At 44.6% G+C, this 25,750-nt stretch overlaps 1 protein-coding gene across 6 annotated transcripts in view; it reads right to left on the reverse strand.

The window, feature by feature from the left end:
• RXRB (retinoid X receptor beta) overlaps positions 1-25,750 on the reverse strand; it is a 1,081,557-nt gene that overhangs the window by 258,888 nt on the left and 796,919 nt on the right. For all 6 annotated transcript variants that reach the window (XM_044083573.1, XM_044083570.1, XM_044083567.1 and 3 more), the window contains one exon: positions 12,457-12,586. In XM_044083573.1, the coding sequence (XP_043939508.1) occupies positions 12,457-12,586 (130 nt within the window). The remainder of the gene's footprint in view (positions 1-12,456; positions 12,587-25,750) is intronic.

Below are 25,750 nucleotides of genomic sequence, written 5' to 3' on the forward strand. Positions count from 1 at the left end.
CCTGGGTTATAATGTGCCAATTCTGAGAAAAAAGTGCTAATTTTCCCCCTAAGGGTGCTGCCAGGAGATAAATACTTGGTGCAGGCAGGGGGAAGTCACTGGGACTGTTTCCTGTACGGTTGTGATTTATCTTCTTCAACTTTGGAGGTAGAAGCACCTCATTGCTTTGACCTGTATGAACCTTGCACCTGGGATCTGCCTCTAGGGCGTCTGGATCTGCCCCCTTGAGGTCTGTCTGACACAGGAAAGGACCAGTTCTTTGCTGGCCAGTGCCTACTAAACCTTGGTGGCTGTACTTGTAAAGAATCTTTGACAGTTTGCATAGATTTAGCTTTGTCCTCCATTTTCTTTAACACCTCTTCTGCCTTAACACCAAACAAAGTATCATGCTGTAAAGGTGCATCTAATAATTTTACTTTGACATGATCAGGCAGACTTTGTTCCTTTAACCAAGCATGCCTCCTAATTACCGAACCCGTAACTGCGGCCCTGCAGGAGGCCTCCAAAGAATCAAAACGCCATTGCAAAGTATGCTTTCCAACTTGTTCAGCTGCATGCAATAAAAATCCTGTATTTCATTGTTTCTGGATAATTAAAAAGGCATCCAAAATAGTTTAAAGCAAAATCATACCGAAGCTTAATAGTGCGTTGGTTAAATCTGGCACAAAACCGACAACCAGAAACGTTGTGATCAGGGCCTTGGCAAGGAATACAGTTAGAATGAAAATCCTTATGAGGTATTTGCTTTCCACAAGAAATGCAATTATTTACTTTTTCTGACATCGGTCTGGAGCAAGAAAAAAGTTTTCCCAACGGGGTACTTAGCTTTATGAAGACTTCGGATCTGAAACTCGAACACGAAAATCTCAGAAGTCGGCCGACCGGCACTTGCAAACTGCTTCTGCTTCAGGCACCCAAGAATGTTATCTTTTGAGAGGGTACCAGTTGTGATTTCTTTTCGTTTATTGTGTACCCTAGGCATGCTAGAAGCATTTTCACAAACGCCAGGTGTCGTAGAAGAGTGTCTTTGTTCTCTGTTTGAATGAGACAGTCGTCCAAGTAAGGATATATTTGAATACTTCTTTGTCTGCAAAATGCAATTACTGGTGCCAGGCAGTTTGTAAAGACCCTGGGCGCAGTAGATAAGTCATAGGACAGTACAGAGAACTGGTAATGCATTAAGCCAGCCTTGAATCTGAGGTATCTTCTGCACGACTGTCTTACTGGGACATGCAGGTATGCCTCTTTTAAGTCTAAAGTCGCCAGCCAAGCATTCTTGCCCAGCCTTGTCCTTTCTGGGTACCAAGAACAGTCTTCAGTAAAAACCTTGTCCTTTTTCCTGTTCTGGTACTATCTGAATATCCATGAGGGACGTATCCTGTTTCTGTGCCTCTGCCCATTTGTTTCTTGGCAGGTCTGGCCAACCATTTGTCATTGGCAGTGTGTGGAAATGGAATCTGTATCCCTGCGATATGATGTTCAGTATCCACTTGTCCTGGGTTATTAACTGCCAATTTTGAGCAAAAAGTTCTAATTTTCCCCCTATGGGTGCTGCCAAAAGATAAGTGCTTGGTGTAGGCAGAGGGAAGTCATTGGGATTGCTTTCTGTAGGTTTGCGCTTCATCTCCTCCAGATTTGGAGGTGGATGCGCCCCATTGCTTTGACCTTTATGAGTCTTGAGCCTGGTACCTGGAACCCTTAAGGCGTCTGGATTTGCCCCTTTGAGCTCTGACACAGGAAAGGACCAATTTTTTGTAGGCCAGTATCTACTGAATCTAGGTGGCTGTACTTGTAAGAAATCTTTAACAGTTTGCATAGACTTAGCTTTGTCTTCCATTTTCTTTAAAACCTCTTCTGCCTCAATACCAAACAGAGAATCATGCTGTAAAGGTGCATCTAGCAATTTAGCTTTAACTTGATCAGGCATGCCTCTTAATCACAGATCCAGTAACTGCGGCCCTGCAGGAGGCCTCTAAAGAATCAAAACCACATTGCAAAGTATGCTTTCCAACTTGTTCAGCTGCGTGCAATAATTCCTGCAATTCCTTATTTTCTGCACATTCTGAAATCAACATCATTTTCTGTTTCAGCAATCCCATAACATGTTGTTGGTACTTGAGCATATGAAATTGACAGTTTAAGGCCTTGATTGCCAAGGTTGCAGATGTATAAACCTTTTCTCCTCATCTGTCCAGCGCCCTTGAATCTCTGTCAGAGGGGTAGGGTTTTTTGCTGTTGAGGCCTTAACTCCCTTTGGACCCTGTGAAATAGTTTCAGGATCAGCAGCAGGGTTTCTAAATAAAAAAATCATGAGAGTCAGGCTTACTGGGAGCCAGAGGTAGAGAGTCAGGGGTCAGGCCTGACTCCGAAAAAACATCATCCACAATGTCTAACACAGGGGGAATGGCTAAAGGCTTGTGCTGAGGGAGGAGGAGGAAAGCCCTGAGCCTCTTTTTTGATTCTGAGAAGTCTTGACTCTCTCAGTGAAAATGCTCCCTCAAAGTATGCAAGGTTTCTCCAAATGAATAATCCTCAGGAGGAGATGCAGATGGAATAGACTCCTCAGCATCAGAATCCTCATAGGGAGGTATAGATAATTCCTGATCAGAAGAGGAATCAGAAGAAATAGAAACCTGATCTGAAGATTCGTAGTCAGTGTCTTGCCTAGGCCTCTTATCTGAAGGGGATGGGTACCCCTGATCAAGGTAGTAAGGTCTTCAGCCGTTTTGATCATCTGTTTGTTAGGCATAGAGGCCTGTGCACGTGGCTCAGACATCGTTTTTTTAGTTTTGGAAGGTGTCTTTTGATTTTGCAGCTTTTGTCGGTTTGATATAGAAATGTTGAGGTCTGAATACACCCTCAGAAGCTGGTGCCCGCTCAGCGGCTCCGGACCCATCCAAGTGAAATACATCCGTCGGTCCAATACCTTGAGTATCTTGCGGCATGCCGGAGTCTACATGGGTGTCGGTAGAGGCCTGCGACTCGAAGGTAGCGGGTATCAGGCTGCGAAAGCGCCTCACTGAGTACTGGCGAACTGGCAACTGGCTTAGGAGAAGCTTCGTCGTCGGTTTTGGATCTCGACTGCCTTTCTCTGTCCTTTTCTTTGTGTTTTTTATGTACTCCGGTAGTCGGATTGCTATCCAACGACATCTCTGGGTAGTTAAATCTGTTTCCAAAATACTTAGATGCAAAAATATACCAATGCTTAATAGTGCATTGGTTAAATCTAGCAGAAAACAGACAGCCAGGCAAGTTGTGATCAGGGCCTAGGCAAATAATACAGTATAAATGGAAATCCTTATGAGGTATTTGCTTCCCACAAGTAATACAATTATTAACTTTTTCTGACATCGTTAAAAAGCAAGAAAAAAGTTTCCCCAATGGGGTACTTAGCTTCATTGAAGACTTCTGTTCTGAAACTCAAACGTGAATATTTCAGTAGTCGGCTGACTGGCACTTGCGAAATGCTTCTGCTTTGGGCACCTCTCGGCAAGAAAGACTGAAGAAAATGGCATCGGCTGCATGTTTTATACCCCTGACGACCTGACGTCATATAAGAGAAGACAGCAACCGACGCAGGACCCAAGACTTTTGGAATTCAGGCCGACTGAAGGCAACCTGCCAGCAGATTACCCAAATGTAATGACTGCAACAGTGAAACACGAAGAACATCTGATAGTGCATGTAGCCTGCTCTGAAGCGTAGGTATCTTCTGCAAGATTCCCTTATTGGGATGGGCAGGTAGGCTTCCTTTAAATCCAGTGTTGCCAACCAGGCATCTTTGCCTAGCATGGGAAGCAGCTGATGAAGAGTTAGCATCTTGAATTTTGGGATTACCAAAAATGTGTTTAGGATAGACAGGTCCAGGACAGGACACCAGGAATCGTCTTTTCTGGGCACCAGGAAAAGTCTTGAGTAGAAACCTTGCCCCCATTGTTCTTCTGGGATAGGCTGAATAGCCCTGATGCTTAAAAGAGAGATAACTTGCTTCTGAGCCTCTGCACACTGATTTGGGGGTAGGGTCTGGCCAACCGTTTGGGGTTGGTAAGGAGTGGAAGTGGAATTTGTATCCTAGGGAAACTATATTTAAAACCCATTTGTCCTGTGTAATGAGTTCCCAATTTTTTGCATGCAGGGCAATCTTTCCACCTAAAGGAAAGTACAGTTTTGTACCTACCATAAATGTAGATGTCCGAACTGGATAGCATCTGCAGTCATAACAAGTGGGTTGTCCTGTCGTCAGGCAGCCCTGCAGTCGGCCGGATTCCAAAGTCCGGGTCCGGCTTCGGCTGATGTCGCACTCCACCCGACGTCATTTTCCTCAGTGTTTCTTGCCCCAGATGCCAGTAGCCCTCTTGCAGGCTAAAATTTGGATAGATGCCAATGTTTCCAAATAGATAGAGGTAAACACAACAATAAGCATATATGTACATATATACAAACAAATACACCATAAAAGACTCCCCCCCAACAGCTAGCTATTAGGAGGGTAAACACCCTAGGAGTACCACAGAGGGAAGGAGGGAGTGACTGCAGATGCTATCCAGTTCGGACATCTACATTTATGGTAGGTACAAAACTGTACTATGTCCTTCATGGATGCATCTGCAGTCATAACAAGTGGGTAGAATACCATAGCCAACTAGGGAGGAGGATAAAAGTAGATTATGGTGTGTTTAGGATCCCTTGCAGTACAGCAGTGGCAAACCCTGCTCGGGATCTGGAATATAGAGGCAAATTATAATGCTTGGCAAATGTATGCACGGAGGTCCAAGTAATAATGTCTTTGGTTGCCACTCCTCGTAAGAAGGCTGTGGTAGCAGCTGTTGCCCTTGTAGAATGAGGTCTTATGTTCTGTGGAATTGGTTTTCCATGGAAGGAGTAACCCTACCGTAGCCAATTTCCTATCCATTTGGACCTTGTCTGTTTGAAATAGCTTTTCCTTCCCTTCCTGTTGCATAGGCTACAAAAGTTGGTCAGTCTTTCTGCTATTTTTGTTCTGTCCAAGTATGTCTATGTACATCCAAGGTATGCAGTATTCTTTCCCTCTGTTTTGTGGGTTGGGAAAGAAGGTAGGTAGGTGGATTGCCTGGTTTAAAGACACTCTGGATACCACCTTGGGCATAAATGTAGGATTAGTCCTCAAGGACACTCTATCTTGGTGGAAGATTAGGAAGGGTTGCACTGCCATTAAGGCCTGTAGTTCTGAAACCCTCCTTGGCAGTTTTCCATGACAGGTGTTGTAGGTCTGCTGTTGCTGCTGGTTCAAAGGGTGATAGTGTCAACTTTTCTAGCACAAAGTTTAAATCCCAAGCTGGTAATGGTGGTTTGGAGGTTTTACATTCTTGATTCCTCTGAGGAACTGCCTGAGCAAAGGGTGCTAAAAACAGGTGGATCAAAGCTGTATTCTGCTGAAATAGCTGATGCATGTATCTTGATGGAGGAGTAGGACAGGCCTGAATGAAGAAGTTCGCCAGATACTCCAGAATGTTAGGCATATCTATGTTTGACACATCTTTTCCTCTTAAATGACAAACCTTTTCCATTTTCCAGCATAGTTCTTTCTTGTTGAAGGTCTCGTGCTTCAAGAATAATGTCTTTAACTCTTTGGGAAAGTTCTGGATTAGCTGCTGCTATGTGATGTTCCATGCAGTCAGTTGCAGCGTTTTAGGTTTGGATGTATGATGCTGTAGTTGTTCTGAGTTAACATCAAAGGCATCAGGGATATTGTTCGAGACATGCTCTTCAGTAGTGGGTACCAGTGTTGTCTTGGCCAGTTTGGGGCTATCAGGATTATCCTTGGACGTTCTTCCTTGATTTTTTGTTATACCATGTGTATCATAGGAAGAGGTGGGAATGCATATGCTGTTAGGCCTTTCCAGTTGAAGGAGAGTGAGTCCACTTTCCATGCTAGTGGGTGGAATGTCCTTGTGCAGAATTTTTTGAGCTGGTGATTGAGAGGTGATGCGAATAGGTCTATCTGTGGCATTCCCCATTTCTTTGAGATGGTCTTGACGATGTCCGGGTGCAGCTTCCATTCGTGGGCATCGTGGTTCTGCTTAGTATGTCTGCTAGAGTATTGTCTTTCCCAGGTACAAATATTGCCTGTAACTGAATGTTGTAGCTGAGTGCCAGGGTCCACAGCTCCAAGGTCATTCTGCATAGGGGGTATGAATGAGTGCCTCCCTGTTTGTTGATGTACCACATGACCGTGGTGTTGTCTGTCCTTATCATCAACTGGCCCTCTTTGAGGAATGGTTTGAACTTTTGGATTGCCAGTTTTACTGCCAGCATTTCTTTTAGATTGATGTGCAGGTGAAGTTGATCCTGTGTCCACAATCCTTGCACGCATTTGTCCAGCATGTGGGCCCCCCATCCTAGGTCTGAAGCGTCTGTTGTGATGGTCTGGCTTGGTTGACATCTGCGGAAGGGTAGGCCTGGGTTTGACTGGCATGCCTGAGCCCACCATAGGAACTCCTGTTTTAAGCATGGAATTAGTGGGATTTCTGTTTCTAGACTGTGTCTGTGTTGGGACCATAAATTCTTTAGGTACCACTGTAGTTTCCTCATATGTAGTCTGGCAAATGGGACCAAGATTATGCATGATGCCATGAAGCCCAAGGCCTGCAGAAATTTTCTTGCTGTTAACTTGTTCAGTTTTGTTAGTGCCAAGAAGTAAAGAGGAAGTTCTTTTGTTTTTCTGTAGTCAGGAATGCCATTTGTTGTACTGTGTCCAATTCCCAAGAATGTCCTTGTTTGGGATGGTATCAGCCTTGACTTTTGTAAATTGACTGTGTATCCCAGTCCTTGTAGCAAGTAAATGACCCTTTGTAAATCTGTTGTCAGCTTGCTTTTGTTGTCCCCTTGTAGCAGGCAGTCGTCCAGGTATGGGTAAATTTGAATTCTGTAGTCTGCAATGGGCGATTACTGATGCCAGGCATTTTGTGAATACTAGATAAGCCAAAGGGCAATGCTGAGAATTGATAGTGCTCTGATCCTGCAAGAAATCTGAGGTATCTTCTGCAGATTGTGCAGGTATGCCTCCTTGAGATCTAGAGTTACCAGCCAAGACTCCTTGCCCAGCATGGGAAGAAGTTGCTGTAAGGTCAGCATTTTGAATTTTGGGACAATGATGTATGTATTTAAGGTGAATTGGTCTCCAACTTTTTCCTTTCTTGGAACTAGGAATAGTCTGGAATAGAACCCTTTCCTTGTTCTGCTGTTGGCACTCTTTCCACAGCTCTCATGTTTACTAACTCCATTATCTGAGCCTCTGTTTTTGATTTGGAGGTAGATTTGGCATTCCTCTTTGACTGGTAAAGTGTGGAAGTGAAACCGTAACCTTGATCTATGGTTTGTAAAATCCACTTGTCTTTGTTATGTAGTGCCAGTTCTTTGAAAATAAGGTTAACTTTCCGCCTAGAGGAGCTGCTATTTGTTCCCTGGTAGGCGGAGTTAGGATTAAGTCACTGTGGTTGTGCTGATGTAGTGGCAGTGGCTGTGTCTGTGCCTCTGTTGCTACCTTGCCACTGTCGGCACCTCCTCTGGATTGGTTTCTGCCTCTGGAACGTCTATTCCTGCCTTTGAAATTTTGTGGAGTCAGGAAAGGACCAATTTTGGCAGGCCAGTTCCTGCTAAACCTTGGGGTTGAACCTGCAAGAAATCTTTAACAGTTTGAACAGATTTTGCCTTTTCTTCCATTTTCTTCATAACCTGCTGGGCAGGTGTACCAAACAAACTTGTCTTGTCCATAGGAGCATCTAGTAACTTAGCTTTAACATGATCCGGTAAAGCTTGTTCCTTTAGCCATGCATGCCTTCTTATCACTGTGCCTGTCATGGCTGATCTAAATGAAGCCTCCAGTGCATCATAGCCACATTTTAAGGAATGGTTGCTAACCTGTTGTATGTTATTTACCATCTCTAATACATATTTCTTATCAAGAGATTCATCAGTGGTTAGTTTTTAGTTAACTGATCAAGCATAAACTCTTGGTATTGTATCATGTGAAACTGACAGTTTAAAGCTCTAGCTGAGAGAGTAGCTGAAGTGTAGACCTTTTACCCCATCTGTCTAATGACCTTGCTTCCCTTTCAGAAGGAATAGGGTTTTAGCTGTGGTCATGACTACTGCCTTGGGACCCTGGGATATAGTTTCTGGGTCTGCAAGTGGGGCCTTGTAAAGGTGGTGATGAGTATCTGGCACCCTGTAAAATCTGTCTGGTTTGGCAGGGGCTGGGGTAAAGAATCTGGAGGAGCAAACATCATTGAAAGCATCATCCACCACAGAGAGAACAGGAGGTATAGCTAAGGGCCTGTGCTGTGGGAGGTGCAGAAAGGTCCTAAGTCTTTTTCTGGAGTCTGAAAATCCTGTTGCTGCCATTGGAACTGTTCTCATGGCATGCAAGGTTTCCCAAAGGAGAATTCTTCTGGTGGGGAAGCAGCTGGAATGGATTCTTCAGCATCCGAATCTTCAAAATTGTAGAAGGGAGCCTCTGGCTGGTCAGTTATGTCTGATTCATCAGCAGAATCATCAGAAGACACTGGCTCAGGGGCTCTGCCCTAGGTCTCTTCTCTGGGGCTGAGAGGCCCTGTCTGGGTGAGATTGAGATCCTCTAATTAAAGAAATTAAATCTTCTGCCAAAGAAAGCATTTGAGAACTAGAAGAGGGCCTGGATGAGGGGGGTTTAACAGGCACTGATTTAGTAGTCTTGGCTGCTTTAGCCCTGGCGAAGGCCTTAATGGACATGGCTGCTGGAGGCCTAGCACCACCACGTGGTCGGGTAGAGACATCCAAGGGATGGTGTCTGATAAGTCAACCACCGTAGTGGGTAAAATTTCTGAGGTCGATTCAAGAGTTGTAGCAGGGGCCTCAGTTGTAAGAAAAGGTTCAGCTGTACTTTGATCAGTTTTCTTTGCTTTACCGTGGTTCGGCGAAGCAGCGGACGCCGCGTGTCGGGTCTTATCTTCGTTTTGGAAGATTGGGTAGTCGGAGGATCCGACGGCATAATGTACGCAAAATCAGTACTGAAAAACTGTTCTGCAAACTCCGACACCTACAAGCGTTAGGTCCGGTTGAAAGAGGCACAGGCGAACAGGCTGCTGGCTGGGCCTAAACAAGGCAGACAGTAAGAGTGGAAATCTTTATGAGGTATTTGTTTCCCACAGGTTAAACAATTGTTAACTTTTTCTGACATCGGCTGAGGCAAGAAAGAGTCCCCAGCTTTAGAAGTCTTGTAGTATTCGTAGAAGTAATCTCTGGATCCGACCGACCGGCGCGCAACAGCTTCTGCTTGAGGCCACGCGGCAAGAAAGACTGGGGAAAATGGCGTCGGCTGATGCTTTTATACCCGAAGACCAACAGAGATGACGTCGGGTGGAGTGCGACATCAGCCGAAGCCGGACCCGGACTTTGGAATCCGGCCGACTGCAGGGCTGCCTGACGACAGGACAACCCACTTGTTATGACTGCAGATGCATCCATGAAGGACATCAGTCAATTGAGCAGAGCTTGGATGATTTAAAGTTAAGTCATTGAGACAGTTTACCATTGGGGGGGGGGGGTGTCTTACTACTCCCTGTTTTGGAAGTGGGAGCCCCCAATGGCTTATGAATAGCTTGGGTTTGAAGCATGGGTGTTCTGCTGGTTCTGGGTTTGGACTGAGAAGGCCTGGAAGAGGCAGGAAAGGACCAATTCTTAGAGGGCCAATGCCTACTAAATCTGGGAGGCTGTACTTGTAGGAAATTTTTAACAGTTTCCATAGATTTAGCTTTTTCCTCCATCTTTTTAAGTACTTCTTCTGCTTTGTTGCCAAACAGGCGGTCTTGGTTTAAGGGAGCATCCAATAATTTAGCTTTAACATGATCTGGCAAAGATTGCTCCTTAAGCCAAGCATACCTTCTAAGTAAAGACCCAGTGACAGCAGCCCTGCAAGATGTCTCTAATGAATCAAAACCACATTGCAAAGTATGTTTTCCAACTTGTTCAGCAGAATGCATTAAATCCTGTAAATCTTTATTTTCAGCAAGTCAGGAATCAACATAATTTTCTGTTTAGGCAATCCAATAATATGCTGCTGATACTTTAACATATGAAACTGGCAGTTTAAGGGCCTAATGGCAAAGTTGCAGAAGTGTATACCTTCTTACCCCAACTATCCAGCGCCCTGGAATCTCTGTCAGAGGGGGTAGGATTTTTGGCAGCAATAGCCTTAATGTCCTTGGGTCCCTGTGAAATGGTCTCAGGATCCACAGTAGGATTTTTAAAGAGGAACTTGCGAGAGTCAGGTACCTTGCAACACCGGTCAGGTTTTCTGGGAGCAAGAGGTAAAGAGTCAAGGGCCAGGCTAGATTCTGAGAAGGCATCATCTACAATGTCCAGAACAGGAGGGATAGCAAAAAGTCCTGTGCTGAGGCAGGAGTAAGAAATCCCTAAGCCTATTTTTGGAGTCAGAGTAATCCTGGCTTTCCCAGCAGAAATGCTCCCTAACAGTATGCAAGGTTACACCAAAAGAGAAATACTCTGAAGAGGAGGCAGTGGGAATGGAGTCCTCTGCATCAGAATCCTCATAGGTAGATAAGGGTAAAGCTTGGTCATCAGAGGAAACAGAAATTTCAGAGTCCTGATCAAAAGAATCATAAGGAAGATCAGTCCTAAGTCTCTTAGAGGGGGAAGGGTGGCTATCCCTGATTAGAGTAATAAGGTCTTCAGCCATTCTAATCATTTGATTTTTAGGCATAGGGGCCTGACCATGTGGTCTGGGCGTCGGTTTTCTAGGCATGGATCGAGTTTCAGGCCTTGAAGAAGGTGGCGTCAGTTTAATATGCAAGTCAGTAGGCCTGAATACACCCTCAGAAGCCGGTGCCTGCACAGTGGCTCCGGACCCATCCAAGGTAGAGACATCCACAGGTTTCACAGTCGAAGAAGCATCTCGCGGCACACCGGATTCCAAATGGGTCTCAGTAGAGGCCTGCGAATCTGAAGTAGCGGGTATCAGGGGCTGCGAAAGTGCCTCACTGAGTACCGGCGAAGTGGCGACTAGCTTAGGAGAAGTGTCGTCGGCAGCTTTGGACCTATGCAGTCTGTCTCTGTCTTTATCTTTGCGTTTTTTCGGAATGTCGGTAGTCTGGTGGCTTACTGAAGCCATTTCTGGATAATTGAACCGGGTACCAAAATATTTAGATGCGAAAATGAACAGACAACGAACAGTACGAGGTTTGAATAATGCACAAAACCGACAGCAAGGTACGTCGTGGTCTGGGCCTAAGCAAGGAATGCAGTACGAATGAAAATCTTTATGAGGTACTTGCTTTCCACGAGAAATACAGTTGTTAACTTTTACTGACATCGGTTTAGAGCAAGAAAAAGGTTCCCTAACAGTGTACTTCACTTAGTTGAAGACTTCGGATCTGAAATTCGGAAACGAAAGTTTCAGGAGTCGGCCGACCGGCACTTGTGAACTGCTTCTGCTTCGGGCACCACACGGCAAGAAAGACTGATGTAATGGCGTCGGCTGCATGCTTTATACCCCTGACTACCTGACGTCATGGAAGATGAGACGGCAACTGACGCAGGGCCAAAGACTTTGATAATCAGGCTGACTGCGGCCTACTGCAAGCAGATAACCCGAATGTGATGACTGCAACAGTGAAACACGAACAACATCCAAAGTTGTGCAATAGAGACACAGTCTAAATGTTCTGCTCTGAGAACTTGCAGCAGCAACGTCATCCTTGGCATGAGACACTATGGTGACAGCTGCATGCACAATTTATACTCAGATACAGGATGAGAACTAGCACATTGTAGGTAAATCAAGCACTTCTAAGCAGATTATAATGCAGCATTTGGACACATATATGAACATACTACACAAGGTCTTCAACATTAAGACTGGCTGTATACTCACACAGCTTGGAAAAAGGAAGCTGTCCTGCAATGTGTTTACTGTCTTTTCCTGAGGTCAGTCAATTTAGGACATCATACTTCCACTTTAGGGAGAACTGAACAATGTATGTAAGAAAGTTATAGCACTGTCCACATTTCCAACAAACTTGTAAAACTATTAACAATAGGTATTTCAATGTTTTTCACAGAGCTGCACATTTCTTCAATAACAAAATATATGCATATTCTCATTATTATTCTTCCAACTGGTGAGAATCTACTAACCCCCATGTACACAATCCCATTAAGTGGCATCTTTTGTGTGTCTTTTCAATGCAGGACAACAACAAAACAGTCTACTGAATAAATAAATCCTATGGAAACAGCTTATATGGAAAAATAAGCCCTGAAAGACCCCGCAGTATATTAAAAATAGGTAGATCCAAGTCCAGAATACAAATGTAACAAACAGGTATACAAACAAACAAAAAAGATCACTCCACTTATAAAATGCACTATTCACAAAACTGGTTTATTTTTATTTCTAACATTAAACAGCGAAGGACTTACCTGCTCGAAGCAAAATTACTTGATCATCCAACGGAAGTTCAGAAAAATGTGGGATACGTTTGGCCCATTCAACCAAGGTGAAGAGCTGTTTGTCTGCTGCTTGGCAGATATTTGTCACAGGATCATTAGGCTGGTAGAAGTGTAGGTAGAGGGTAAGGGTAAAGACAATGCAAGCATAAAAAAAATGTAATTATATTTCCAAAGTACTCAAAGGCTTTCCATTTTCCAATTTAAAAATGCTCAGCAAGCAAGCAAGCAAATTAACAGCCAATCAGTTCTACAATGCAAAGCATCTTTCAACAAGAAGACATTACAGACTGTCAAGCCACTACAATATAGTACCAAGAAATAAATGATGGAATATGAGCAAATGTTGAGATCTGTAGTACAATGTTCTTGGTACTACTAATACTGCCTGTAGTTTATCTTTACAGGATGCCACAAAAGGAAAGACAACACCAAACGTTAGGCCAGAGATGCTATCAAAAGGCAAGACATTAAATTCCTAGCAGGCTTTGCTCAAAGGAAAGAGAAAACTTGAGGAACAAAACCCATTAAGAAGACAAGATCAGCATTTCTTTAAGCAAGACAGAATCACCAGAAGTCCCTGCAAACAAAGTGAAAGGTCACAATTTTATATGCTACTGTAAACCCATTCTGATGGCTTACTAACACAGGGCCAGTCCAGGAAGATGAATACAGAAAACAGGGACTTAGGTCCCTGAATAGGCACCAATCTTATTAGAAGGAGCAAGACAATATGATTATATGACGGTACTATCCACAGCCATGTGAGTTTGAACAATGGACCACTGCTGCATGGTATTCATATATGATCATGACTCAGGTGAAGGCAGACAGCAGCCTTCTAGACGGATCTTAAAACAGGCAGACAGGTTATGTGGTTAACAACTTATATCAAGACCACCTGTAACAGAAAAGTAACCCTCTTCATCTACTGCTTTTTGTTTTGAACAAATACCCACTGATAACAATGAACCAACAAACTCTCTGACAGAATGCCAGGGAAGCCTCAGAAAGACTGAATTATTCTTGGACAGCACTACAAAGATACAAACAGCAATACTAACAGAAAATGCATAGTAATAACGTGCCACAATGACTACCATTTGTAATAATAGCCTGAAATTAACATTCTCAAGAAATGAACTTCCTACATGCAAACATCTACTCGAGCACTTAAATGAAGAAAACAGCACTTTCATTTTACATAGCACACTCTAAACCAATGCTTACTATTTTACACACTTAAATGAAGAAAACAGCACTTTCATTTTACATAGCACACTCTAAACCAATGCTTACCACTTTACACAATAGTGGCAGACCTATCACTTTTGCAATGCTAGGGTGTTAAAGGACATGAGCTTGTGCAACAATGATTCAGAAAACTGTGCCAAGTTGACTAATAATAAAAATATTAAGTGCAGTTTTGTACCTACCATAAATGTAGACGTCTGATAGGTATGCATCTGCAGTCCTTACATATGGGTTGTCCTGCCTCAGGCAGCCCTTCAGTCGGCCGGATTCCAAAGTCTGGGTCCGGCGTCGGCTGATATCGCCCCTTCCCCAACGTCAGAGCGCCTGGGGTATAAAAGTGTCAGCCGACGCCATCTTCCTCAGTTTTTCTTGCCCCAGATGCCAGGTGCCCTCTAAGGAAGGCTAAATTTGGTAGAAATACAAAATATTGCAAACATGCACAGTAATATAAAACAAATACACCATAATAGATAACCCCAGCCAGCTATAAGAGGGATAAGTACCCAAGAAGTACCACAGAGGGGAAGGAGGGAGGGTAAACCTGACTGCAGATGCATACCTATCGGACATCTACATTTATGGTAGGTACAAAACTGTACTATGTCCTTCAAGGATGCATCTGCAGTCCTTACATATGGGTAGAATACCATAGCCAAGCTGGGGGTGGTAGGATCTAAGAAAAGGATGGTGTAGCTAAAATGCCCTGCAGGACTGCCGTAGCAAAGCCTGCTCTGAATCTGGAATATAAGGGTAAATTGTAATGCTTGGAAAATGTATGCACGGAGCTCCATGTAGCAGCTTCTAAAATGTCCTTGGTAGCCACCCCTCTTAAGAAGGCTGTGGAGGTGGCTGTAGCTCTGGTGGAATGAGGTCTGATTAGCTGGCACAGCTTTTCCATGATAAAAATAGCAGAATCGAATGCAATTTCCTATCCATTTTGAAATTGTCTTTTTGGAAATTGCTTTTCCTTGAATGCCTGCAGCATATGCTACCAACAGCTGGTCAGTTTTTCTGAAAGTCTTAGTTCTGTCCAAGTAATAGCGTAACTGTCTGTGAATGTCCAGGGTATGCAGAAGTTTCTCTCCCTTGTTTTGTGGGTTTGGAAAGAAGGTAGGCAGGTGAATAGCTTGGTTCAATGAGACCCTGGATACCACCTTTGGCATGAATGAAGGATTGGTTCTCAAGGAGACTCTGTCCTGATGAAAAATAAGAAATGGTTGTACTGCCATGAGTGCCTGCAATTCAGATACTCTTCTTGCTGAGGTTATGGCCAGAAGGAAGGCAGTCTTCCAAGACAGGAACTGTAACTCTGAAGATGCTGCTGGTTCAAAGGGAGGTAAAGTCAACTTTTCCAACATGAAGTTAAGGTCCCATGTAGGCACTGGTGTTTTTTTTGCAGGATTGATGCTTTTAATTCCTCTTAGAAACTGCCTTAGGAGAGGATGAGAGAAGACAGGTGGATCAGTATTGTATTCTGCTGAAATTGCTGAAGCATGAATTTTTATGGAAGAGTAAGAAAGGCCATTATGGAGCATGTCTGCCAAGTATTCCAGGATATGTGCCATGCTCATCACTGTGGCATCTAGGCCCTTTGCGGTGCTCCAAGTGTGGAATCTTTTCCATTTTGCTGAATATGTCTTTCTCGTGGAAGGTCTGTGAGTTTCCATGATGATATCCTTCACTCTTGGATAGCTTTTCCTGGTGAGGAGTCAAGGTATTCTCCAGGCTGTCAGCTGCAGGGTTTTCAGGCTGGAGTGCAGAGTTTTGTAATTGTGCTGTCAGAAGGAGTGTCCATAGTGGTAGAGGCCACGGTTTTGTGTGTGACAGGCTCCGTAACAGTGGGTACCAGTGCTGCCTTGGCCAGTCCAGGGCTATTAGAATCACTTTTGGCTGCTCTGTCTTGATTTTCAGTAAGGCCTTGGTCATTAGTGGGAGTGGTGGAAATGCATACACTGTTAGAGTATTCCAACTGAAAGAGAGGGCGTCCACTTTCCATGCTTGTGGGTGGTATGTCCTTGTGCAGAATTTCTTCAGCTGATTGTGGTGGGATGCAAAAAGATCTATGTCCGGCCTCCCCCATGATTGTGTTATCTGAAGGAAGATGTCTGGGTGCAGCATCCATTCGTGTGGGTCCATGGTATTTCTGCTTAGGCTGTCCGCCAGTATATTGTCTTTTCCTGGCACAAACTGGGATTGCAGCTCTATATTGAGTTTTAGGGAAAGTTCCCAAAGATTCATTGCTAGTCTGCAAAGAGGGTAGGAATGGGTACCTCCTTGCTTGTTTATGTACCACATAACTGTGGTATTGTCTGTCCTTATTAGCAGGTGGCCTTGATGTAGAAAGAGCTTGAAGGCCTCGATTGCCTGAATCACTGCCAGCATTTCCTTTTGGTTTATGTGCATGCGCAATTCTTTCTGAGACCATAGACCTTGGATGCATCTGTCCTCCATATGTGCTCCCCATCCATGGTCTGAAACGTCCGAGGTAATGGTTTGGCTGGTTACTGGTTTGCTGAAAGGCAGGCCCCTGTTTGACTGGCTTGCTTGGGCCCACCACAGGAATTCCTTTTGAAGGCATGGAATGTGTGGTATCAAAGCTTCTAGGCTGTGATTGTGCTGAGACCATAAACTCCTTAGGTACCATTGTAGTTTTCTCATATGCAGCCTTGCTTGTGGAATCAGAAGAATGCACGATGCCATGTAACCCAGGGCCTGCAGGATTTTCCTTGCAGTCATCTGAGTTTGTTTTGTTAGATTTTTGAAGTAATCCGGTAGTCTGTTTTTCTTCTGTGAGAAAAACCATTTGGGTGGTTGCATCTAGTTCCGCACCCAGTAAAGTTATTCTTTGGGATGGCACAAGTCTTGACTTGTGAATGTTGACTGTGTATCCCATGGCCTGTAGTAAGCGGATGGCATAATTCAAATGTTTTTCCAAAGTTTGTTGGCTGTTCGCTTGTATAAGGCAGTCATCCAGATACGGGTATATTTGAATCCCCTGAAGTCTGCAGTGTGCGATTACTGATGCCAGGCATTTCGTGAATACTCTGGGCGCAGTAGATAAGCCAAAGGGCAATGCTGAGAATTGATAATGCTCTGAACCTGCAAGAAATCTGAGGTGTCTTCTGCAACTTTGTCTGATAGGGACATGCAGGTATGCCTCCTTGAGGTCTAGAGTTACTAGCCAAGACCCCTTGCCCAGCATGGGAAGGAGTTGCTGTAGGGTCAGCATTTTGAATTTTGGCACAATGAGATAAGTATTCAGTGCGGACAAATCGAGAATAGGCCTCCATTGTTTTTCTTTTCTTGGGACAAGGAATAGTCTGGAATAAAATCCTTGGCCTTGTTCTGCGAGAGGAACCATTTCTATAGCTTTCATTTGCAATAGGTTGGCAATTTGTTTTAAAGCCTCTGCCCTCTGATTTGGTGGCAGGTTTGGCATTCCCTTTCTTTCTGGTAATGTATGGAAATGGAACCTGTATCCTTTGTCCATTATTTGCAGTGTCCATTTGTCCCTTGTAATACTGTGCCAATTTTTTGAGAATAAAGACAACTTTCCACCCAAAGGTGCTTCTAATTGAGCCCTGGTCGGCGGGGTCAAGGTGAAGTCATTGAGTCTATCCTTGTGCAGCAGTTGTTGGACCTGCACTACCTCTCTGGTTAGGAGGCTGCCATTGACGTCCTCTGTAGGAGCCTCTAGCTTGCCCTCTACCTCTGGCACGCCTGTTCTTGCCTCTTTGAAATCTCTCTTCTGGAAAGGACCAATTCTTAGAAGGCCAATTTCTGCTGAATCTTGGTGGTTGTACCTGGAGGAAATCTTTGACTGTTTGTACAGATTTTGCCTTTTCCTCAAATTTCTTTAAGACCTCTTGAGCAGTGGAGCCAAATAACTTTTGCTTTTCCAGTGGAGCATCCAGAAGCTTAGCCTTAACATGATCTGGAAGAGATTGTTCCTTCAGCCAGGCATGTCTACGTATGACTGCACCTGTCATTGCTGACCTACATGAAGCTTCCAATGCATCATAACCACACTGCAAGAAATGGTTGCTAACCTGTTGTGAATTAAGTACCAGATCCTAAAGTGACTTACGATCTAGGGGTTCAGGCGAAGACAGTTTTTTCTGCAATTCATCTAACAAATACTCTTGGTACTGTATCATATGAAATTGACAATTTAAAGCCCTCATAGACAGAGTGGAAGAAGTGTACACTTTTTTACCCCATCTCTCTAAAGCCCTGGACTCCCTTTCAGAGGGGAGTGGATTTTTAGTAGTGGCAGCTGCAACCCCTTTAGGACCCTGAGAAATAGTCTCTGGGTCAGCAGAGTGGGCCTTGTAAAGGAAATGATGCGAGTCCGGGACCCTGTAGTACCTATCGGGTTTAACAGGAGCCGGAGGAAGGGTGTCAGGGGTAGTGCTAGACTCAGAGTACACATCATCAATGACACTTAAAACAGGAGGAATAGCCAAAGGTCTATGCTGAGGTAAATGAAGAAAAGTCCTTAATCTCTTCCTGGAATCGGAGAATTCCTGGCCCTGCCATTGGAAATGCTCTCTCATGGAGTGAAGGGTCTCCCCAAAGGACAGCTCTTCAGGAGGGGAAGCAGAGGGAATAGATTCCTCTGCATCAGAATCCTCGTAGGCCGTGAAGGCCTCCTCCTGGTAGTCTGATAGAGCAGAGCCATCAAAGACTGAGGTTCAGCAGACTCAACCCTGGGCCTTTTGTCTAGTGGGGGTTGAGAGCCCCTGTCTGGATGAGGCTGAGAGCCCCTAATTAAGGAAATAAGGTCCTCAGCCAAACTTAGTATCTGAGAACCTGTAGTGGATCCCTGAGAAATAGATTTGGGAGGCAGAGTTTTTTGTTGCTTAGCAGCTTTAGCCCTAGTGAAAGCTTTTATGGACATGGATGCAGGGGGCCTGGCTGCCCCATGTGCTGGAGTAGTTTTGTCTAGGGGAATGGTGTCGGTAGGTTCCTGAACACTGGTTTCCAAGGGAAATTCTATAACAGACTCAGAAAAGGCCTCCGGTACAGAGACTGTCAGTTGAGCGGTTTCTATGGACGGAAGTACCAAGGACTCTGTTTCTGCCGAGACCGAGACACTCGCGGCAGGCCTAGGAGCGGTTTCAGCCGAAACCACGGTCTGCGTGTGTCGGTCCTTGTCCTTCCGTTTCTTGGTTAAATGAGAAGTCGGAGTCTCCGACGGCATTTTATAAGAGAAACTAGCCCAAAAAAATTCCTCTGCAAGCTCCGACCAACGCCTGAGAGTGCATCGATTAAAGGAGGCACAGGCAGTACAGGCCAAGACGTCGTGGTCTCGGCCTAGGCAGGGGAAGCAGTAGGAATGGAAATCCTTATGAGGTATTTGTTTCCCACAAGTCAAGCAATTATTAACTAAGCGTTTGATCTGACATCGGCTGAGGCAAGAAAGAGTCCCCAACGGGGTACTTAGCTTTTTGAAGTCTTCGGTAGCTGAAGTTACAGGAGCTGGCCAACCGGCACTTGCGAACTGCTTCTGCTTCGGGCACCACGCGGCAAGAAAGACTGAGGAAGATGGTGTCGGCTGACACTTTTATACCCCAGGCGCTCTGACGTCGGGGAAGGGGTGATATCAGTCGATGCCGGACCCAGACTTTGGAATCCGGCCGACCGAAGGGCTGCCTGAGGCAGGACAACCCATATGTAAGGACTGCAGATGCATCCTTGAAGGACATCACCCTCAGAAGCAGATGCCTGCTCAGCAGCTCCGGACCCATCTGAGGGAATAGTTTCCGTAGGCCCAATACCTTGAGTATCCAGAGGCCTAGTTGTCTCCAAGTGGGAGTCGGACACGGCCTGTGGCTCTGAGGTAGCGGGTGTCAGGGGGCTGTGAAATCGCCTCACTGAGATCCGGCAACTGGCCTAGAAGAGGCTTCGTCGTTGGTTTTGGACCTCGGATGCCTGTCCTTTTCCTTGTCTTTGCGCTTTTTATGAATTCCGGTCGTCGGTTGTTCCGACGGCATTATATAGTTAAACCTTCGGCCAAAGAAATGTAAGGTAAAATCAAACCGACGTTTAATAGTGCGTTTGTTGAATCTAGCACAAAACCGACAACTAGTAACGTCGTGGTCAGGGCCTAGGCAAGGAATGCAGTAAGGGTGAAAAACCTTATGAGGTATTTGCTTCCCACAAGAAATACAATTGTTAACTTTTACTGACATCGGTTCTGGAGTAAGAAAAAGTTTCCCCAATGGGGTGCTTAGCTTTATTGAAGACTTCGGATCTGAAACTCTATTTTGAAAATCTCAGGAGTCGGCCGACCGGCACTTGCAAACTGCTTTTGCTTCCGGCACCGAGTGGCAAGAAAGACTGAAGAAAATGGTGTCGGTTGCATCTTTTATACCCCTGATGCACTGACGTCAGGGAAGAAGCGACAGCAACCGACGCCGGACCTAGACTTTGGAACTCGGGTCGCCTGCCAGCAGGATAACCCAAGTGTAATGACTGCAACAGTGTAACACGATGAACATCCACAGTGCAAGGTGCGTTTAGTTACTTGACTTGCAGAATGCGTAACTCTTTAGATTCTGCACAAGCAGGAAAGGAAAACACTTTTTGTTTGAGGAGTTCCATGGTATGTTGTTAAAAGTTTAGCATATGGAACTGGCAATTTAGTGCTATGATAGAAGAAGAGGTGTATACTTTTTTACCCCATCTGTCTAGTTCTCGGGAATCCCTATCTGAGGGGGTGGGATTCTTAGCACAGGCTGCTTTAATTCCTTTAAGCCCTTGAGAAATTACCTCATGGTCAGCAGTAGGATTTTTAAAAAGAAATTTGTGAAAGTCACGGACTCTAACACCTGTCTGGTTTTCTGGGTGCAGGAGGGAGGGTGTCAGGAGTCTAACTGGATTCCAGGAAAACATCGTCCATAACATCCAGGACTGGGGGAATGGCCAGGGGTCTGTGCTGTGGAAGATCTACAAATTCCCCGAGTCTTTTTTTTGACTGAGGGTAGTCCTGCCATTCCCACTGGAAACGCTCTCTTAAAGTATGAAGTGTTTCCCCAAAGGGAAAGTCCTCGGGGGAGAAGCTGAAGGAATGGAGTCCTCTGCATGAGAATCCTCATAAGCAGAGAGGATTTGTATGTCTTCATATTCAGATGCATCAGAGTCATCAGGCTGTTCAGATAAAACTGCTGGGGACAAATCCCATTTTCTTTTGGAAGGGGTAGCTTGGCTTCACCTGATCAGCATAAGGTCTTCCGCCATTTTAAGCATTTGAGACTGAGGCCAGGAAGCAGATGCCCGAGATTGAGTCGTTGGTTTCTTGGGTAAGGTTCGCACCCTGGGCACAGTTGTGTACACTTACCATAAATGTAGATGTTTGAGTGTATTCACTGTTGCAGTCATTACATTTGGGTAATCTGCTGGCAGGTTGCCCTCAGTCGGCCTGAATAACAAAGTCTTGGGTCCTGCATTGGTTGCGGTCTCCTATTCCATGATGTCAGGTCGTCGGGGGATATAAAACTTGCAGCTGATGCCATTTTAATCAGTTTTTCTTGCCCCAGATGTCAGGTGCCCCCCAAATGGGGAGCAAAAAAAAAAAAAAAAAATATATATATATATATATATATATATATATATATGCACTTTAAAACACAAAAAATTTACCTTCCACTAAAAGCAAATACACCACAAAGGCTTTTGAGCATAGTGAAGGAAAGAAAAGGTATAGAAAGGGGGCTGGCGGGTGGTTAACCCGGACTGCAACAGTGAATACACTCGAACATCTACATTTATGGTAAGTATACACAACTGTACTATGTTCTTCATGTTTCACTGTTGCAGTCATTACATTTGGGTAGAATCCCAAAGCTACGGATGGGAGAATGGAACTAAACAGCCTTAGGAGCAGCTATAAGGCCCTGCAGGATTGCAGTGGCAAATTCTGCCCTGGATTTAGAAAAGAGAGGTAAATGGTAATGCTTTGTGAAAGTATGAACTGAGCTGAAAGTAGCAGCTTCTAGAATGTCTCTGGTAGGGGAACCTCTGAGAAAAGCGGCTGGAGTAGAAGCAGCCCTGGTGGAATGGGATCTGATCCCCTTGGGCACAGGTTTACCATGGTGCAAGTAGCAGAAACGAATGCAATGGCTTATCCATTTAGAATTAGTCTGCTTTGATATAACCTTCCCCTCTGATCCTGCAGCAAATGCCACCAGTAGTAGCTCAGACTTTCTTAGACATTTTGTCTTGTTTAAGTAGAATCTTAGTTGTCTGTGCACATCCAATGAATGCAGAATCCGCTCCCCCCTTGTTCTGCGGATTTGGGAAAAAAAGTTGGCAGGTGAATGGTCTGATTAACAGCCACACTGGATACTACCTTAGGCATAAAAGAAGGATTGGTCCTGAGGGCCACCCTGCCCGGGTAAAATATAACGAAAGGCTCCACTGCCATGAGAGCCTGTAGTTCTGAAACCGTTCTAGCTGAAGTGACTGCCAAAAGAAAGGCTGTCTTCCAAGAAAGAAATTTTATATCCGCAGTAGCTGCTGGTTCAAAAGGAGGTAGGGTGAGTTTTTCCAGCACAAAATTGAGGTCCCATGAAGGAGCTGGCGCTCTCCTGGGAGGCCTTAAATTTTTGGCCCCTCTGAGGTACTGTTTTAGCAGGGGATGAGAAAAGAGGGGAGGCTCTGTGTTGCAATGAGCAGAGATGGCAGAGGCATGGATTTTTATTGAAGAAAAAGATAGGCCCTTGTGAAGCATCTCAGTTAAGTATTGCAAAATCTGAGGAATATTGAGCTTTGCTGTGTCTATTCCTTGTGCTTGGTTCAAAGCACAGAATCTCTTCCATTTATCAGCATAAGATTTTCTAGTACTAGGTCATCTGGCCTCCAAAATGACATCCATCACAGGTTTAATGAGAGATGTGGTTGTTGAAATGAGTTGATTAGCCATGTGCAAGACTCAGAGTTTGCAGCGGAGTGTGCAGAATTTGATAGTTCTGCTGAGACAATAGGTGAGGTGTTTGAGGCAAGTACCATGGAGGAAGGTGTGACATATTCCTTAGAAGCAGGTAGCAGTGCTGGTGAGGCCAGTCTGGAGCAATTAGAATCATTTTTGTTTTTTCCTGTCTGACTTTTATTAAGACCTTGGAAAGTACAGGCAGAGGGGGAAAGGCATAGACTGACAGTTTTTTTTCAGCTGAACGATAGAGCATCCACTTTCCGTACTTTTTTGTGATGAGTTCTTGTGCAGAATTTGTCCAACTGATAGTTTTGGGGAGAGGCAAACAGATATATGTCTGGGCTCCCCCATTTTTGTGTTAACATGCTGAAGATCTGTGGATCCAGCTTCCATTCATGCGGGTCCATAAGATTTCTGCTTAGGTCGTCTGCCAGAGTATTTTGCTTTCCTGGCAGGAATTGACCTTGAAGATGTATTTGGTAAGTCAAGGCTGTGTTCCACAAGGCCATGGCTAGTCTGCAAAGGGGGTAGGAGTGGGTACCCCCCTGCTTGTTTATGTACCACATAACAGTGGTGTTGTCCGTCTTTATCAGTAGTTGTCCTGGATGAAGGCTGTCAGAGCATTCTGTACAGCTAGCATTTATTTCTGGTTGATATGTAGATGCATTTGGTTTGGGCTCAATTTGCCCTGAATGCATCTCCCTGCCAGGTGGGCCCCCCAAGCATAGTCTGATGCGTCTGTAGTTAGGGTTTGGGTAGCAGGGGGTAGAATGAATGACAGTCCCTTGTTTTGGTGACATGCCTCTGCCCACCAAAGAAACTCCTGTTGCAGGCAGGGAATGACAGTTATCATTGTTTCCAGGGTGTGACAATGTTGACTCCATAAGCTTTTTAGGTACCACTGAAGTTTCCTCATACGCAGTCTCACATATGGAATTAGTATAATGCAGGATGCCATGAACCCTAAAGCCTGCAGAATTTGTCTTGCAGGTAGCTGGGTTTTTGTTGCCACTTGTTTGAAGTAAGTTGTCAATTGAATTTGTTTGTCTGGAGTGAGGTAAGCCATCTGGGCAGTTGTATTCAAGCTTGCACCCAGGAATGTAATTATTTGACAGGGTACCAGATGTGATTTCTTTTCGTTTATGGTGTACCCTAGGCATGCTAGAAGCTTTATTACATACACCAGATGTTGAAGAAGAGTGTCCTTGTCCTCTGCCTGAACGAGACAATCGTCCAGATATGGATAAATTTTGTTTCTTTGTCTGAAAAATGCAATTACTGGTGCCAGGCACTTTGTAAAGACCCTGGGTGCAGTAGATAAGCCAAAGGGCAGTGCAGAGAATTGGTAATGCAAAAAGCCTGCTTTGAAGCGGAGATATCTTCTGCAAGATTCCCTTACTGGGATATGCAGGTATACCTCTTAAGTCTAGAGTTACCAACCAGGCATTCTTGCCTAGCATAGGCAATAGCTGTTGTAAAGTCAGCATTTTGAATTTTGGAATGTCCAGGAACGTATTTAGAATTGATAAGTCCAGAACTGGATGCCATGTTTTGTCTTTTCTGGGTACCAGGAAAAGTCTTGAGAAAAATCCTTGTCCTTTTTCCTTTTCTGGCACTGGTTGAATAGTCCCCATATCCATGAGGGACATGACTTGTTTCTGGGCCTCTGCCCACTGGTTTGGTGGCATATCTGGCCATCCGTTTGGAATTGGCAACTTGTGTAAATGAAATCTGTACCCCTGGGATACTATGTTTAATACCCACTTGTCCTGGGTAATTAAATGCCAATTTTGAGCATGAAGTGCTAGTCTCCCCCCCCCAGGAGGCTGCCAAAGGATAAGTGCTTGGAGATGGCACGGAAAATCATTGAGATTGTTTACTGTAAGGTTGTGCTTTGTTACCTCCTGATTTGGAGGTGGAGGCAACCCATTAATTTGACTTGTAAGATCCTTGTGATTGAAATCTGGAGCCTTTGGAGTGTCTGGGTTTGCCCTGAGCAGCTCTGGTGGACACAGGACAGGACCAATTCTTAGTAGGCCAGTGTCTACTGAAACTGGGTGGCTGCACTTGCAAGAAATCTTTTACAATTTGCATAGATTTAGCTTGGTCTTCCATTTTCTTTAAAACCTCTTCTGTCTTATTATCAAACAGACTGTCCTGTTGTAAAGGGGCATTCAACAATTTAGCTTTAACATGATCAGGCAGACTTTGCTCCTTGAGCCAGTCATGCCTTCTTATCAAAGATCCAGTTACGGCGGCCCTGCAAGAGGCCTCCAAGGAATCAAAACCACATTGCAAAGTATGCTTTCCAACCTGTTCTGCTGAATGCAATAAATCCTATCTTTATTTTCCACACAATCAGAAATCAACATCATTTTCTGTTTCAGTAAGCCCATAACACACTGTTGATATTTAAGCATATGAGACTGGCAAGTTTAAAGCCCTGATTGCCAAGGTTGCAGATGTATAAACCTTCTTTCCCCATCTATCCAGCACCCTGGAATCTCTATCACAAGGGGTAGGATTTTTGGCTGTAGAAGCCTTAACACCCTTAGGACCCTGAGAAATAGTTTCAGGGTCAGCAGCAGGATTTTTGAAAAGAAATTTGTGGGAGTCAGGAACCCTGTAATATCTGTCTGGCTTACTAGGAGCTGGAGGCAGGGAATCAGGAGCCATGCTTGATTCCGAGAACACATCATCAACCATGTCTAATACAGGAGGTATTGCCAAAGGCCTATGCTGAGGAAGAAGGAAATCCATAAGCCTCTTTTTAGATTCTGAGAACTCCTGACTCTCCCAGTGAAAATGTTCCCTTAAAGTATGCAAAGTCTCTCCAAAAGAGTAATCCTCAGGAGGAGAAGCAGAAGGGATGGATTCCTCTGCATCAGAGTCCTCATAAGGTGGAACAGAAAATTCCTGATCAGAAGAGGAATCAGAAGAATTGGAAACATGATCTGAAGATACATAATCAGTGCCTTGCCTAGGCCTCTTAGCAGGGGGAGTTGGGAACCCCTGATCAAGGTAATTAAATCCTCAGCCATTTTGATCATTTGTTTTTTAGGCATAGGGGCCTGAGCA

Source organism: Protopterus annectens, chromosome 9.part0 (genome assembly GCF_019279795.1).
Source record: "Protopterus annectens isolate FY-2018-M chromosome 9.part0, PAN1.0, whole genome shotgun sequence".
Classification (NCBI taxonomy): Eukaryota; Metazoa; Chordata; order Ceratodontiformes; family Protopteridae; genus Protopterus; species Protopterus annectens.